This window comes from Centropristis striata, chromosome 8, assembly GCF_030273125.1.
Source record: "Centropristis striata isolate RG_2023a ecotype Rhode Island chromosome 8, C.striata_1.0, whole genome shotgun sequence".
NCBI classification, from domain to species: Eukaryota; Metazoa; Chordata; class Actinopteri; order Perciformes; family Serranidae; genus Centropristis; species Centropristis striata.
Window position 1 is genome coordinate 33,846,906 of NC_081524.1, and position 17,062 is coordinate 33,863,967.

At 38.8% G+C, this 17,062-nt stretch overlaps 1 protein-coding gene across 2 annotated transcripts; it reads left to right on the forward strand.

Annotated features, from left to right (window-relative positions):
* The first annotated feature begins 8,329 nt into the window (after nt 1–8,329).
* cmc1 (C-x(9)-C motif containing 1) lies at nt 8,330–16,359 on the forward strand. Of its 2 annotated transcripts, XR_009394834.1 has the most exons (5): nt 8,330–8,403; nt 9,487–9,579; nt 15,151–15,241; nt 15,480–15,986; nt 16,025–16,359. XR_009394834.1 is itself a non-coding variant. In XM_059340139.1 (4 exons), the coding sequence occupies exons 1-4, from the start codon at nt 8,379–8,381 to the stop codon at nt 15,598–15,600; spliced, it is 330 nt and encodes a 109-aa protein (XP_059196122.1). In that variant the 5' UTR covers nt 8,330–8,378; the 3' UTR covers nt 15,601–16,359. The 2 variants fall into 2 exon arrangements, 1 of the variants encoding a protein (XP_059196122.1); XM_059340139.1 differs by having other exon boundaries at nt 15,480–16,359.
* Nucleotides 16,360–17,062: the final 703 nt, after the last annotated feature.

A 17,062-nucleotide genomic window follows, 5' to 3' on the forward strand; every position in this document is an offset into this window, starting at 1 on the left:
TCCGGTGAAAAACTAAGCGTGCAGAGTGTTGTGTGTATTAATATATTATTTTAAGGTGTGAGGGGCCTGTTGACAAGAAGAACACTGCTGGCCAAGCTTCACCTTTGCCGAAGCTTTACCACACACGACTCTCCCTGTGAGAGTGTGAAAACATTTAGAGAGTTCTTAACAGCACAAGGTGGCACTTTCAGCGAGGTCAGCGGGTCACAGGCGCACACAGATCACTGTCGGCCCCACAGGTAGCAACATCTCTCCCTAACACTGACAGAGAGGAAAGAGGAGGCAGGCGTCTTCCAGATTAATGTCACCAGATGAGGTGAAGAGGAGGAAAGAGAGAAGAATGTGTCTGCATAATGTGAAGGCGATTCACCAAGCTCTCGGAGCACGGCATGCAAAAAGCAAAGATCCAGACAGCTGTACTGTAGCATGACTATACTGAAGCATACTGGCTGCAGGACTGATAAGAGTGGAGGCATAATGGCATCTGCACAGCGCTTTTGTACATTTATAAGTCACAAATGTGATTTTACTTGCACACCCACATAAGCACACTCTCACACACATACACACTCTGATGCACATACGTCGTTACTTCTGAGATGTTATAAAAACGTCTCTTTTATCCATTAAAAAACTATCGATCTTGTGCTTTGCCTTCTCTACTTTATGCTTTTTTTTCTGTCATAATGGAAAGTCTCCCCGGCCATTTCTTCAGCCTATTCTTCATTTGGAGTAATTATAGATGGAGAGGTAAAAGATGTTTTTTCCCCTTTCTTTTCTTTTCTTCTTCCTACCTATCTTCCTCTCCCCTGCGTGCATTCAGAGGCGCTCTCACCAATGCATTCTTATTAGGGACATGTCTGAAAGGCTCCCGCAGCATGTGGTGTCCTCTGACCGTCCGCTATGGCTGCTTTTTGTTGGCATTAACAAGCCAAGCAACCAAGGATAGCTTTTCAACAGGTACAAACTTTTCCTTTTAGATAATTAACCGCATTCAGACACTCAGCGCGGTGTAGGCAATGTGGGTACAGAAGCCCAGAGAGGATCATATTCTAGAAAAAAGGACAGAGAAAGGGGAGAGAGATGGAGAAAAAACTTGATCAAAAGACAAGATGTTCTCTTTGGTGTTGTTTAGTGCTAGTGGATTCTATACCAAACCCCTATTCAAATGGTGTGGTCTTCATTTCTGCTCTCCTTGTTGTCCTCATCTCAGTCCTCTTCATCTTTTCATCAAGATGGACCATGTAATGAGGGAAAACTCTGGTCATTGTAGAATGGTCAAAGGTTTGCTGGCTTAATGAATGGGAGAAACACAAGAAGGGCTGAATGCTCATTCCTGTTTGCCTTGCCGCAAAAGCCCCGGGATGCCTCCTGAAGAAGGCCTCCTCCATCCATTGCTGTCTCATCTCTTGTTAAAGGGGGCATAAAGCGAAGGCAGAGGGGAAAAGTAATTTTCTTCTCCTGTCTATCCATTCTTTTGGTGGGTTTCTTCCACTTTTTGCTGTGTACTTTCATAAAGCTTATAATTATCTTGGCGAGAGCCCCTCAAGTGAGAACGAATGGGGTCTTTGTAGCCTTCTCTCTTCAGCCCTCTCCTGTTTCTGAGAAGAAGGAAGTCATATTAACATTTGGTCTTCCCCTTTTACAGATGCAGTGAGAAAGCCAGATGTGTCTCTTCTAAAAAAAAAAAAAATCCTTTCAACAACTTAATTTAACATTTTACTGAATCACTGAGCATGTCAGAACAGGACAGGAGAATAATGCAGCAACTGGAGGAAGTTATCCAATTGTAATCTCATAGTTACTGTTCTCTCTCCTAATTAGTGGCCGGTTGGCCAGTTAAACTATATAATCATACTTTTATGTATGATGTGCAGTGCTGTCATGCTAAACTAAAGACTGAGAGAATGTGTCATTACCATTTTCTTGCTGTACTGTAGTCCTTTTTTACTGGCAGTCTAAAGCTGTCTGAGGAGCAGTACTGCTGTAAAGTTTTCTCCACTGTAAGGGCCCTTCATCTTCTTTTGTCCACTGAAAGGGCACGCTAGAGAGCAATTCATTATGTTTTCTCCATTGAAGGACACCTTAGAGGGTGCTTTCTCCGCTGATATTGCATTCTAGAGGGCATGACGTTTATGACATTTTCACCACTGGAATTGTACCCTAGAAAGCATTTTATAATGTTTTTATTCACCGGAGGGCTACATGGAGGTGTAGTGGTTAGCGCTCTCGCCTCAAAGCATGATAAAAGGTTCGCCTCCCGCCTGCGGCTCTTCTTTGTGGAGTTTGCATGTTCTCCCAGTGTCAGCGTGGGTTCTCACAGTCCAAAAACATGCACTTAGGTATATTTGGTGACTCTAAATTGCACGTAGGTGTGAATGAGAATGTGACTGTCTATGTGTCAGCCCTGCGATAGTCTGGTGACCAATGTCAGCTGGGATCGGCTCCAGCCCCCCCCCCACCCGAGTGCGGATAAGTGATTAAGGGAACCTGGTCTCACAGAAATCCGTGAAATAGCCACGGATTTCGCTTAACTCAAAATCCGTCGAAGAGCCACGGAATCGCTCAAATTTCCGTGAAACTGACACGGATTTCCCTACAATGCAAGTTAATGACAGTCATATCCCGTGGCTATTGGTTTGTTCCAAGTCACGTGACTTTCAAGGTCCCAGCGGTCAGAACAAAAAACATGGCGGACAGTTCTCTCATTTTTAGTGAAAAATCAATATTTTGACTTCTGCATAAAAATGGATTTTGATCACATTTCTAGCGAGAAATATATGTTTTATTTTCTAAATCTTCACTCAGTGAATGTACATAATCACTTTGTATGTTGGTATAGCCACGGGATATGACTGTCATTAACTTGCATTGTAGCGAAATCCGTGTCAGTTTCACGGAAATTTGAGCGATTCTGTGGCTATTCCACGGATTTTGAGTTAAGCGAAATCCGTGGCTATTTCACAGATTTCTGTGAGACCATGTTGGATTAAGGCAAATGAATTAATTAATTAATTAATTTTTCACCTGAAGGGAAATCAAGAGGGTACTTTATTACATTTTCTCTGTTTAAGGGCACCTTGGAGGGCACTTGGTCATGTTTTCTCCATTGAAAATACATTCTAGGGGGAACTTAATAACATTTTCACCACTGTAATAGTAACCTAGACGGCACTTCACAATGTTTTTTTCCATTGGAAAGGAAATCTAGAGATCACCTGATCACGTTTTCTCCACTGAGGGCACCCTCAACATCACTTTATCTTGTTTTCTCTATTTAAGGGCACCTTGGGGGGCACCTGGTCACATTTGGAAATACATTCTAGAGGGCACATGGTCACATTTTCACCACTGGAATAGTGCCCTAGAAGGTAAATATAATTCATTTTCCACTGGATGGGATATCTAGAGGTTTTATCACGTTATAATGTTTTCTCCACCGGAAGGACACCCTCGACAGCACTTTATCATGTTTTTTTTTCCTCCATTTAAGGGCACCCTAGGTGGCCCTTCAACCTGCCCCACCCACCACACCCCCTAGTAAAGAACAAAACAACCACAAGCTAACATGACAGTATTAATATCTTTACTAACGTGGCAGCAGAGATCACTTGTTTAGGGTCAAACTCTCTCCCTCTATCATCTATGCAAAGCACCCCCACTCATCCAACCCTCCCTTGATGCCTCTGACCTCCATCCCCAACTCTTCCGGCTGATTACTCCTAATGTAATTTTAATTAAAAACTGTGGTGTCAAAGGGTTTAGCCTGCCTGAGAAGCGGGTGCAGATTGTGGCACAGTGGCAGACCCCTTCACTTGCTTGAGAGGAAATGCATCCTGACATGGCTTGGGTGGTGCCAACATGACCAAAAAAGCAAAAGAGCAAAAATAAATAAATAAAAGGATTTCTGATCTATTTCATTGCCACTGTATAACATATATAATATAATAATTTTGCCCAGAAATATTTGTTTTATTTCTCTCATATTGTTGAATTTGTCTTTTATACTTTTTACTTATAAGTGTCTGCTGATCTAATTTGCTACACAGCAGTGAGATTAATGCATCAAACTTCAATAGGTTGAGCTGGAGAAAGCCGTCTTAATATCACTCTTCTTCTGTGACATCTGTCAGTTCTGGTTAAAGAGCTGAGCTTTATGAGAGCACAGGAAGGCAGAGTGGTCGCTCATATGGTAAAAATGTTGGATTTTTGGAAGACATTAAATGCTCATGCTTGCCTTTACCATCACCCCAGCAAACTCATCACTATTTCATCAGAATATTTACAACCTTTCAGATAAATCAGTACCAAAAAGCCATCAAAAAGAGGTGAAGCTTCCAAGCTGTGACTCATTCTAACATCAAGATGCACTTAGTTGACATTGACAATAAATACCACTGCCAAATTTCACAGGGGTGACCTGCGGAAGGTGCCCCACAGCAGGACTCAACAGCAGAGGTCTGCCTGTAGGTTTGTAATCCCCTCACCCGAGTCGTTGGATTATCTGCTCTCCATCGACCCTGAAGAGGCTTCCCGTGGCTCGGGCTTAAACACTCTCTAAAATCTCATCTCTACACCCCATCTGCCGGCCGTACGACGTCTTGGAAGTCTCAGACACGGAGGAGTGGGGACTGAGGCAGCACAACACTCCTCCCTGTCACTGAGGCTGTGTGGAGAGGAGCTTTGAGTTAAACGCAGTCTGGTTCAGGCATTACACTCAAATGTAAGGTTTCAGTTTTAGTTATACTATACCCCTCTGCGGTACAAGTTAAAATCTGTTCTAGTACCTCTTTCAATAAAGACATTATCAATCTTGCTGCAGCAAATTTTCCTTCACTTTTAAGTGGATTCTACATTACTTTACTTATAATATACATAAGTCATACATCATTACCTGGTTTTCTGAGACTCAAAAATGCAAGAGGTGTCAGTGTCAATGACCCTTTCACATTCTCTGACAGGGGCCCTGTTTTGTGGCCGTCAGTGGACAGTTGGAGGAGCTGGTGGTTGGCCCTGAGCAGTGAGGCATGTAGTAAGAGGGTTTAACTTTGCTAACCTCCTTCTGCCAGGTTCATGGGGCCCTGCTGCTTGGGTAATATTGGATCAGTGTTGGGAGCCCGTGCCCCTGCCATATAAACCAGCACGATTCCTGGGGTAGTGAGCAGTTTCCACTATAGAGCCAACTGGGCTTGATGCTTACTTGCTCTCTTCCTAAGACATTTACCTGATTCCTTCCCCATCTTGTACAGTATTTCAAAGACTAAGATATTGCTTTAAAAGCACAATCCTTACACTTTTTCCTTTTCCATGACACAAAATGAATAGTCTTCTAATAGTCTTTTATTTTTGCTGAAGTGGAATTTTACAAATACTGTTAAGATTTCTACAGAAATAGAAATTCCAGGATCTAATATGTTTCAGAAAAAAAAACAATAATCTGTAAATGATTCAGTAATTGATTTAATTTCATTGTAAGTCAGTCAATTACTCAGTAAAACCAACTGATAGCTGTTTGACCGTTGTAATTATAAATGCGCAAGAAGTGTTCACATTAGAGCCTGTGACAGATATGGGATTTTTGAGATATGGCGGCAGATATAATCAAATTCTAACCTGGTATGAAAATAGACCCTTTTATGTGGATTGTGCAGTGATTTTGCACCAGTATGACAATACTAAGGTACTCAGAGGGCTTCTTTCTTCAACAAATTACTTCAATCAAGTATATTTAACATTATTATCATTTAACTTAAAAATTATAGTCAACCAATTCTAAAAATGACAACTGTGAAAAAACCCCCAATAAGATAAGATAGCTAAAAACACATCAGTTTTATATGTTCCGTACCAGTCAATTGCTGACCATTTAAATTAAGAAATTAAAATAAAATAAATAGCTCTCACCATTTCACCTTTGTTTCATGCATTGTAAATTTTGTTGTCATGTGAGTGCTTATCAAAAAAAAAAAGTCTGGCTCTTGTTTATACTTACAGTTATAAGACATATAATGTTTATTTACATTTTTGTTAAATCTATGTTCAAATAAGAATATCAGGAAAGAAAAAGGTTTGTTGTCTTTGAGTGATGATCATTGCAGCAGTTCAGTAGGCAGGCAACACAGTCAGAGAAAATTATAAGGACTCAGTAAGAGATGTTATGATGCTGTTTTTCATTATACAAAAATCTGCAATGATTTGATCATGTTTGCTGATAAAAAAATAAAAAATGTTTAAACTTAGACATTGAACACAATGTGCACAAGAAGCAGTGGACCATCATAACCCTTTAACTAACCTAATTGCTGAGCATGCTTATGCCAATTGGCTGAAATTATAAATTTGTATTTGCAATTGTCATCATTGAATTATTACTTTTTTTGTAAACCAAAAAAGTGTATGGTGTGTTATTATTTCCATTTCAACTTATTCCCTTGTTAACCTTAGACATTAATGTTAAGATCCATTTGTTATTTTACTAATTTTATCACCGAAATATTGCTCATATATTAAACATATTTCTGCTAATTTACAATACTGGTTTGTCAATAATGAGTAAATATTTACACAGTGGCAAATATTTTCAGTGGATTCTGTTTTTAAGGGACATATAACTTGCAGGATGAAACATATGAAATAAAGCTCATGTTTTGTCAAGCATTTACAGATAAAAATATAATTTTTCTCAGATTTGGTTCAATAGTTGTGCAATCATTCGCATGTGTTCCACTTGGCTCTGCTGTGGAAACTTGGCTAGTGCTGCAGTTTGGAAAGATTTGCTGATATTAAAATCTGCAGATGCCCACCTGGTGTCAGGAGGGATGGAAACAGAAGAGTGTGCTGTCTGGGAGGTGTTTGGTTGGGCTTGGAGATGTGTGTGTCCATCTGCTGCATGTGTCTAAGTCTGGGGTATACAGGAAAAAAACAAAAAACACAAGCAGTGCGTACAGGTGATGGCCTGTGGTATCTGTTTGCTAAAGGAATCTTTTTTTCTTCTTGTAGAAATCATTGTTTTTTTTTCTTTGTGTCCTTTGATTTGCAGATGAAACGTAGCAGCTTTAGCATTGTATGGTCAGAGAGCCGTGAGAACTTCAGGCAGACAGGCAAGACATTCACAATATCCCCTTTTGCTGGTAGTGTGTGTGGGTGAGTGTGAGTTGTGAAGGCGCACTGGGTGTTTATATGTGGTTTGAATGTGGAGGTGGGTAGCTTTTGTCTGTTTGTTACTGTAGTCTATATTCTAACAGTATGTGTGAAGCTTGTCTTTTGCTTCAAGGTATGTGTGTGTGTGTGTGTGTGTGTGTGTGTGTGTGTGTGTGTGTGTGTGTGTGTGTCTGTGAGTGTGTACCTGTCGCTTTGACTGAACAGGTGGGGCCTCCTTGCATGGGATCTAGACAGCCAGTCCGCCACACAAGTGACTGTGGTCAGGCTTACTGTGCTCAACATGCAGTCTGTAGTGCAGGCTCAGAAACATTGTGGTTGGATGTTGATGTACTTTCAGCGGAGTATTCTTTCCCCATTCTTATGGCTTCATTCCACTCATGCTCATTTTCTTTTGCATGTGAAAAAAGAATGAAAGAAGAATATTTTATTATGACATTTAGTAATTAATATACATAATTTAGAATACTTTCTAATTTTTCAGTGACGGACATACAGACACACAGCTTGTATGTCTGATTAATTACAGCCTGTATGTCTGAAACAGTTTTGCTGCTTTTGCACATATATTGCATCAAATGTGACATTAGCAAGGGATTTATACAAATATGTTACAGTAATCAATTTAAAATGTAAATGAAAGTAATAGAATAATAAATGGAAGCCCTTGTCTTCACATAATTTACACTTGGCTCTGACACCATTTTATTTACATATTTAACTACAACGCTACTACTATTAAAAAAACCTGGAGACCCGAGTGGACAAATAAAAAATAACACCATACTAATAATATATTATTATTATTATTATTTATTTATTTATTTTCTAAATAATAATGATTACTTTCATTATCAACAACAACAAGAACAAAAAACAACAAGAACAAGAACAAGAGCAAGAACAAGAACATGAACAAGAACAAGAACAACAATAATAATAATAATAATAATAATAATAATAATAATAATAATAATAATAATAATAATAATAATTTTGAATGGAAAATGGTTCTAATATTACTGGTGTCTTATTAGCGTAAATGTCAAGGACATAAGCAATTAAATACAAATTTCACAGATTCAGGGGTATATCGCAGGGCGGACTCCGTGTGTGACTCTGGGATTTGTAGTTTCTTTTGCCGCTGAACTACGTCAGCGGAAGTATTTTCAGCGTACGTGAGAGAGGTCACATTGGTTCAGTGTTGTAATGTTTTGAGAATGGCAATGGAAGCAACTTGCACAGGTATTAAACATTTCTGCACTCTTAAATTGATGACGGGGTTTAATGACATAATATTAACTGCGTATCCAATTTACTTCGCTCTTTAAACAGCTTTGTTCAGCCTCGTGCATTCAGGAAAGACTACTGTTATGTACTCGTGTAGCTAACGTTAGCTAGCATAAGTAAACTGGTGTCTGTCTATCTGATATCTCTCTATCTCTACGATATGGGAAATGATTAATGGTTTCCCGTCTCTCCACTAGGTTATATGTTCACCATCGACCATAGTCGTCTTAGGGTTGGCTTTATATACAATAAACGATCGCCTGCATTCAATCTAATAACGTCACACTGTTAAAATAATCGCCTAAGTAATTTTTTTTATCAAAATTGTTTTTTTTTTGCCTAAATCATCTCCTCATGACGCCGGCCACCTATGGTAAAACCGCCTAAATCCTCAGTTGGTCAGATCATGTGATTTTACCCCTTTAAGATAATGGCCTATGTCAAGTGTGTGACTTAAGCGGATTTATTATGCCTAAGTTCAAATAAAATGTGACTTAGGCAATTTTTGAACATGCCTTTGTGACGTAAGCAAGATATGGTAACACTTTATTTTGAAGGTGTCTACATAAGAGTGACACGAGCGTGTCATAAACATGACATGGGATGTGTCATGAACATTAATGACACTTTGAAGTAATATTAATGCTCATGATACTTGTTATGTCATGTTTCTGACAGGCTTGTGTGACTCTTATGTAGACACCTTCAAAATAAACTTTTACCATATCTTGTCACAAAGGCATGTTAAAAAAATTGGCATGTTAAAAAAGTCATTTATTTCTCTTAAGTTACAGAATTTACACACAGTGTTATTACTATGCCAATAGACATCCTTTTTGAGTGAAATGATCAATAAATGTCATATGTTACACTTTTGGTGAAGTTTCTTGTGTTTCCTGCAAAACTTGAAAAAAAATGGGCGATTATTTCAACAGGGTGACGATAACCAACATAAAAGAGGCATGCACTAACACTGCTTCTCACCATGGTTAAGATGGCTCACCTGTGTATGTCTTTCTGTTTGGCCTGTTTTCTCAGAGGAGGTCCAACTGAGGCATGTGGAGACAGATGTCCTCATCCCCAAAATGATGAGGGAGAAAGCCAAGGAGCGATGTGCTGAGAAAGTTGAAGGTGTGTGTATCTCTGATAGAGCACCTCTTTTCTTTTCCAAAAGTCAATAAACAAAACTCCCTAAAAACCCTTTCTGAAGGTTTTGTAGGTTACATTTAAACCAGACATCATGACACACTTTCTTGTCCCCTTTTTCTCGCTGGTTTAAAGTTGGTTTGTCTTTTTTGTTTCGATAATCTCCAAATAAGCACACACATATTACTCTATTTGAACGGATTATGAATTACAGTGATTACTATTTAACTCTATAAATATATTGTCCATTAGTGTGGTGTTTAGAGATGGAAATAGTTATGAGAATATTTTTTTTCATAGCAGACATTTTTACATGTTCTGGCAGTAAAAGCAAAGATGTTTTTAATTATATGAAATAATTATGATAACATTCAGTCCGGGTGAAGCAGTTCCATGTCCTTGGTATCATGCATACAGAATGGATAATTGGAAGTGACAAAATCACTAACACCTGTACGTTCCCTGCTGTGATCAATTTGTAATAATCATTACTGAACAATGGCAGTCACACCAGTGGCGTAACAGATATATTTACAAATGTATTTTTTCTTCAACATTAAATTTTTTTAAAATATATTTTTTCAGTAAGACCCAGAGATACTTTACGATGACTTCATACATTTGGGGATCTGAATAACACAACTAAGAGAAAAAACACAAACTAATCTCCAATTAAAACCTTTGGCTATTAGTCAAATAAGAATTGTATTATATTGACATTATGAAGTAAAACATTTTGACATGTCACTGTAGGAAGAGCATATATAAATAATAAAATGAATAATAGCTGCTGAGTTCTATTTAGCTGCCTCAGTTTCAGGTTCCTGATATTGTTGTTGCTGGCTCACTGTCACACTGTGTCATGACTTACTGGGACATTTGAATGGAACAACAACACTTGTGCTTTTCTTACTATGACAAGTCAAAATAGGCCAATTGTATCAACAAGGGTAGAGAAAGCATTATAAACCCCTCTCAGTATAAGGCAGTACAGGCAACACCTGTCTAAAACAAAACCTGAAGTCGTAAAGAAAAAAAAAACAGTCTAAGCTTCATGAAGGTAGGATATATGGTTGGGCTGTTGCAATATACTGCAATGGTTTTAGCTATATTGACCTAATAAAGTGGCAACTGAGTGTATCCTGTATTATAAATGCAATTTTACACACAACAAAATGCTGACACCCTATTTACAGTAGTTAAGGTCAGACCACAAAGCACTATTCTTCTTTTTCCTTGTTCTTCTATCCATTGTGTTACTCATTTCACCCCCTAATAGATTCATGCATAATGGTTTATCAGACATGCATTTTTAAATCAAGCCCATGAAGTCTCTCTGTGTAAATCCTTTTAATTTAAGGGGTGTATTTAATTCATGTATTGTAGAAAATATATTTTCTAGAATATGAGATTTAAAAAAGTAAAAAAAAAACAACCCTCAGCATGCATGAGCAGTGGGTTTAGTGTGTCATTGAAGAATGACAGTTCTCATTACAGTTAAGCATCACAATAGGACACTGCCACCCACTAGTTTTGTGCAGTTTTGTAGTCTACATTCTACCTCCAGAGAAATTAGGACGGCTATAAGACAAAAAATGCTTAGAAATTCAAATAGGTTCTTACAAAAAACAATATTTTTAGATATGAGAATAAGGTTAATTAATGTTTTCTATGTATGGTTTAACCTTTCTTTCGGTCTGGAGTCCACTAAATCTGTCTCAAAGTCTGCTTATAACAGCCTATTCATCACTATTGTGAATAGTGGTTGACCAAATTTTTTCTGATGGCAAATGCACAATAGGTAGCAAACATGGTAGCAAACGGCCGATATTTAGTAACGATATCAAACAATATAATAAATTTAACAAAATAGTGGAATTTAGAATAACATTTATTTTACCCTGCTTAAGTAGCACTCAGTCTGCAGTGTACTTAATATGAATAAAAAACCCTCAACTAAATAAATGTCCATAGATAATCAAAACACTTGGTCAAAAAACAACTTATGAATAAAAAATAATTTTAGTATACTTAACAGCAGCATTTGTCATCAAATAGTAGCATCTCCTTATTTCTAAGAGAGAGAATTCAACAATTAAAAAAAAATATTGCATAACTAATAATGATAATAAATAAAAACAAAAATAAACAATGTTAGTGTAGTGGCCTTTCCTGGTGTTGGAGAACTTTTACAGCAGACACACTGACAAGGCTGCACAGACATTGGCTGATCTAGATTATCTAAAAATGGCATTAATTGGCCCGATTTAATTAATCATCACTAATATTTTTTTACATGGGCTGTCTACCAGAAAATATGACTCCAGACCATGATGTATGTACCACAGCCATAAAATAAAATTTCACTCTCAAACTAAACATGGATTCTTAAAGCATTTAACATTATAATCATTTGACAAATGGTAACTTCTTAGTTTTTGCTTAACTTTGACTTTTTGCTTAACCCCTGAAGATCAGAATCTGCAACACCAAATGTGTTTGTTGCTTCTTGAGTCCGTTTGATGTCTCTGAATTTAGGAGCAGGTCAGTTGGCATGACACCAGTTGCCACTTCAACTGCGTGAAAATGCCGTCTGCAGCTTTGCTAACGTATGCCCCGTCTGCTGCAGCAACACATCAGCCTGATAATGCCTTGGTAATGTGGTTTTGTGAAATTTGATGAAAGCCTGCATAAAACAAGGTGTACTGCTCACTCGGGGGGAGACGGTGCACATGCAGCCTAAGGTGACAGGACTGACAGTGGCTGTGTGGGTAGTGGAAACCCCCCTCATATTCACTAGCTTCTCGGCCCACTCATTTTCACACCTCCATGACCGCCTTTCATTTTTTTCTGTATGTTTGTGTCTGCACTGGGCTCCCACATGTGTGTCTATGATTGTGTTTTACAAAGAAAAGTTAAAACAACAAAAAAACAATCTAGTAAGTTGTTTTCCTGTGTGACCTGTCTCCGCATATATGCCACTAAACACCTGACAGTTGTATATTATGTCAAGTACTATTGACCTGTAAATAACATCTCTGTAGTTTTACCTGACGTGATTTTTCCTAATGCATTGATGATTCATGTCAGTGTTCTCACACATCTTTCAGAATGAACCATTTAAACAACCCACATATACAATGAGCAACTACTTTAACATGGAGTGCTGTTATATTTTTGCATTCATTTGCAGAAAGCCACTTGGCTGTGAACTGAGTTCATTAGGCCTATGTCTGGATTCCCGCATGCAAAATGGGGAAGAAAAAAACAAATTGTAATTTTCCGAAAGACTGCAAGTTCCTGTTTAATTAATTAATTTTATTAATGCGTAAGTCTAATTTAAACCCTGGCATTCAATATCTGTTTGAACTAATTATGCATTAGCGGTTTACACCTTTTATCTTCCTCCAAAGGTCCAAGTCTGCCTCAACGTTCAAGCCAGTAGCTTCTGCTTTCTACTAACTGCCAAGCAACACTTCTGCATCTTTAAAAATGGCAAAACAGCCTAAAGTGAAGGTGGTATCACACCTTTCTTTAGAAGGGGCCATTTCTGACATAAAGCTAGCCTCATAGATTTGCCTTTGGTGTAGCTGCCATCAGACAGGCAACCCTGTCTGCAGCCTCTATTAGTACCATGGGACAGGGATGAGGCGTTCACTGATTAGATTAGTCGCACTGTTCTGCTTCTCTAAATTGGTTTTGCAGTTGGTTTTTTCACATCTGCATCCTGATGAAAGTGTCTGTGTGATAACCATACTGATGCCACTGATAAAGGTATTTATGATGTCAGTTGTTTAAAAAGGGACATGGGAGGGTAGTGTTTTTTAATTACATCCTTGAGAAAGAGCTTGCTAACAAGGTGAGGACTGAGTCTTCAACACCTTGTTTACAATGAGGACCCTGCATGTTTAATCTGGAATACACCAGAAGCCAGTGTGCAGTGTCATTGAATGCTGCCTTGTTGTAGGACTTTTCAGTTGTTGATCAGCACATTTAGTGCTCACCTTGTTTTACAAATTGTATTCCAATTGTGTAGCCCTTTTGCATCACATTTCAGCCTGTATAGGAGACAATGACTGGAATGGATCAGAGGAAATTGTCATTTGGCCTGTCACAATAATTATGTTATTGACTTATTGAACTCTGCAGAAATGATCAAGGTCACGTGCATATATCATGATATTGCCTGTTGTTTTCTTAGTCTAGTTTCGTAGCATAAGAATGTCACCAACATTTTAGCCAACACAATGGCATGAAAACGGCAGGATTTCCTTGGACTTGGGCACAGCGCCTAGGGTTTTTTCCCTCAGTGCCTAAGCCGAATTAACATAAAAAAATACACTGAGCCCAAAAGTTTACGCGATCCTTGTAGAAGCAGCCATTGCACTCTGCAAGGTCTCACAAATTGAGGGCTTAAAGTCAGTTAAGAGTGGCCGATCCCTCTCAATAGCCATACCCAGAGGTAAAGGAGAATCGGAGATGGATGTCCATCCTTCTCGTCCAACTGGGACCAAGGATTGTCATCATCACAAATGTCATGATGGCCACTAGGAGGACCCTTTGACCCCGGCTTCGCAAAGGGTGGACACAATCAGGGGGATCAAAGGGAATGCATAAAGGAGACCTGTTGGCCAGGCAGTGCTGTTGTAACCCTTGTCTGTACGCTGGAGGTCATTCATTTCTGGGCTGATGCAGATTGCTTGCAGTAACTTGGTTATGTTGAGGGCTTTGACACACGGTTCAGTGCAACATATCCTAGAATTCTGGGCCTGGGCTCCTATCCCAATGACCCCAGGCATGGCTATAAGTGAAATTGCTACTGGCTTCATGGTGGAGGAGTCGTTTCCAAAAATTGGGAGCAGCTTCAGTTGTGTGAAAAGTGTTTTTTTAGGCCTGGGCATCTGAGGCTACAGCTCGTATTTTTTATGAATAGCCCCGCATGACTTTTCAGACATTTCGTGCCATATCTATTTAATAGCACAATGAACAGTTGATGACACTCAGTGTAGCGACGAGTGTACCAGCTTAAAGACATTGATGCTGAAAAACCTTCAGATTTGAAAGAAGATAAGGTCTTAGAAGGCAATGATTGCACTCTGACAGTCACAGACAGGATGAATTGGAACCTATATTTAATTCTTGGAGATACAGCCATGTTTAAATATGCAGGTGGTGGGCTGACTGTTATAGAGCCGATGTGGAAAGTGTGCGACCACCGATACAACCACTTTGCGGCCTGTACAGCTCAGTTCAGTCCTTGTGTGAATGAGGAAACATGGGTTTCAGGTTGATAAGAGGCTTGGCAATGTGACCTATGACCAGGTTCCTTGTTGTGGTGGAGTGCTAAGATGAGGCCCATCTTGGTTTTCTTGTGGCTACTTGTGTTCTTTTCTGTGCTTCTGTTAGGATCAAATTATATAAAGTTAGAATTTGAATAGATTTGAAGTGAGTTCTGTTTATAAACTTACGTGCAGGGCTATTGCACATGTTGAACTTCCTCTATTTCTGTTAATTTAATTTTCTCCTCTGCCACCTTCCTTCTCCACCTCCCTCCAGCCTTCAACCACTGCTGCAAAGACTCTGGTTTCTTCATGGTGTTTAAGTGTCGAGAGGAGAATGCAGCACTGAAGGAATGTCTGACGATACAGTGAGTATTTTGCAATTTCCTCTGCAACACTCACACAGTAAGGTGTGTTATTTCACCACGTGTTATTCTGCAAACATCTTGTTCGAGGACTCACCCCGTCTCTCAGCCACCCTCGCTGACACTCAACTGTTGCCTATCATCTCAACAATCTCAAAACCATATAACCACAATCAAAGTGAGTCATGCAAGACTACATCAAATCTGTTAAATAAATACCGTACATTCTGTCTTCCACCAGCTACAAGGACCCTGCATTCTTTGAGCAGTGTAAGCAGGAGTACATCCAAGAGAAACTGGAGTTTGAGAGGACGGGGATCCCATCAAAGAACAGGAAACAAAAACTCCCGACCAGCATGTAATGAGCAACGTGAGACCCAAACAACATCCATTTTTTGAAGGTGAAGGTGCAGAGTATGAAGGTCTGGCCAGAACCAACACCGACTCCTGCACACCCAGGAAACATGGACATCTGGCAGGTTTATTTACTCTTGAATGTCTTTGCATTCTTAATTAAATCTGTGGAGTAATGAAACTGGTTTGCTCTGCAAGAGTGGTATATAACTATAATGGATTTTTTCTGTTCTGTATATTTGCAAATTGTTCTCAATCAGATGGCCAGAATGACCTTCCTCCCTTTCCAATCAGCAGCATTCACATTACATTTACCAATGAGCTTACTGTTATTATTAAAACATCTGATCACACAGTCAACTCCTGTACACAAACCTGGAAGATCTTTATAAAAGTGCAGGGCTTCAGCTTTGGGTGTGCATAGTCATAAAGTCATAGAATGATGCTCAATATCTGCTTTGAGACTTTGAAGTGTGTTTTTATTGTACATGCAGTGACAGCACAAGAGAAATGCTTGTTGCCTTTGCCTGACCCTACAGCATGGTAAATCATCTGTAGAGGAAATAGAAGTCCTTCTTTGTTACCAAGAAATAATTTAAGAAAGACATGGAAATTAAGGATGCTTGTACAATGTTTGGAAAATATCTGTCATCTCACCAAGTAATGAACTATGTGTGATCATGTGACATGCAATGAAACATGACATTGTAAATAAAAATATTCAGTAGAATAAAGTGTATATCTGTGATAAATTGGACAAAACAAGGCATATTTGTTAATGCATTTTGTTCCAGATAAACCTTTAACATCCTGTTTTATTCAAACACGAATATCATGTATTTCAAAGAGGTTTGGATATGCTGGAAATGTCGTAGAAGATGTTCTCTAATTAAATCCATGGCTCTTCTGTGGATTTTAGATTGGATGCAGTGTGTGCTGCAGATCTGAACAGATGTTTTGGGAAGTCATGGAGGAGGGTGCAAAATAGCCAACAAGAGGAGAAACACAGAAACCTCACACAGTGACTTCCTTTCCTTCGTTTAATTGATCATATTTACAAACAGTCTGAAGTGCAGTAAATCTAAAATATAATCCATATCTACTGTACATTGCATTTTGGTTTGCAAATAGTTTACAGAAGTATGAAACTACTGCTGTAAAATAACATTTCTTAAAAATTAACAAAAAGACCACAGTTATCATGAAACAGACTGAAGAAAATGGAAAAACAAAGTCTTTTCAACAACCACAGGCTTTTGTGCTTTGTGCACCTATTTGTCAAGTCACAGCTCACATTTCTTCAGGTTTACAGACTTAACGTCTTGCCACCATCGCAGACAGCTCTTTTACACATCAGAAGTCTTGAGAGTGGGGGAGAAAATAAACAAAACCTATGATTTGGAGTGCAAAACTGCGTTCGGCAGACTACTCAAGCCTGCCATATACATTTATACAGATATGCACAGGATT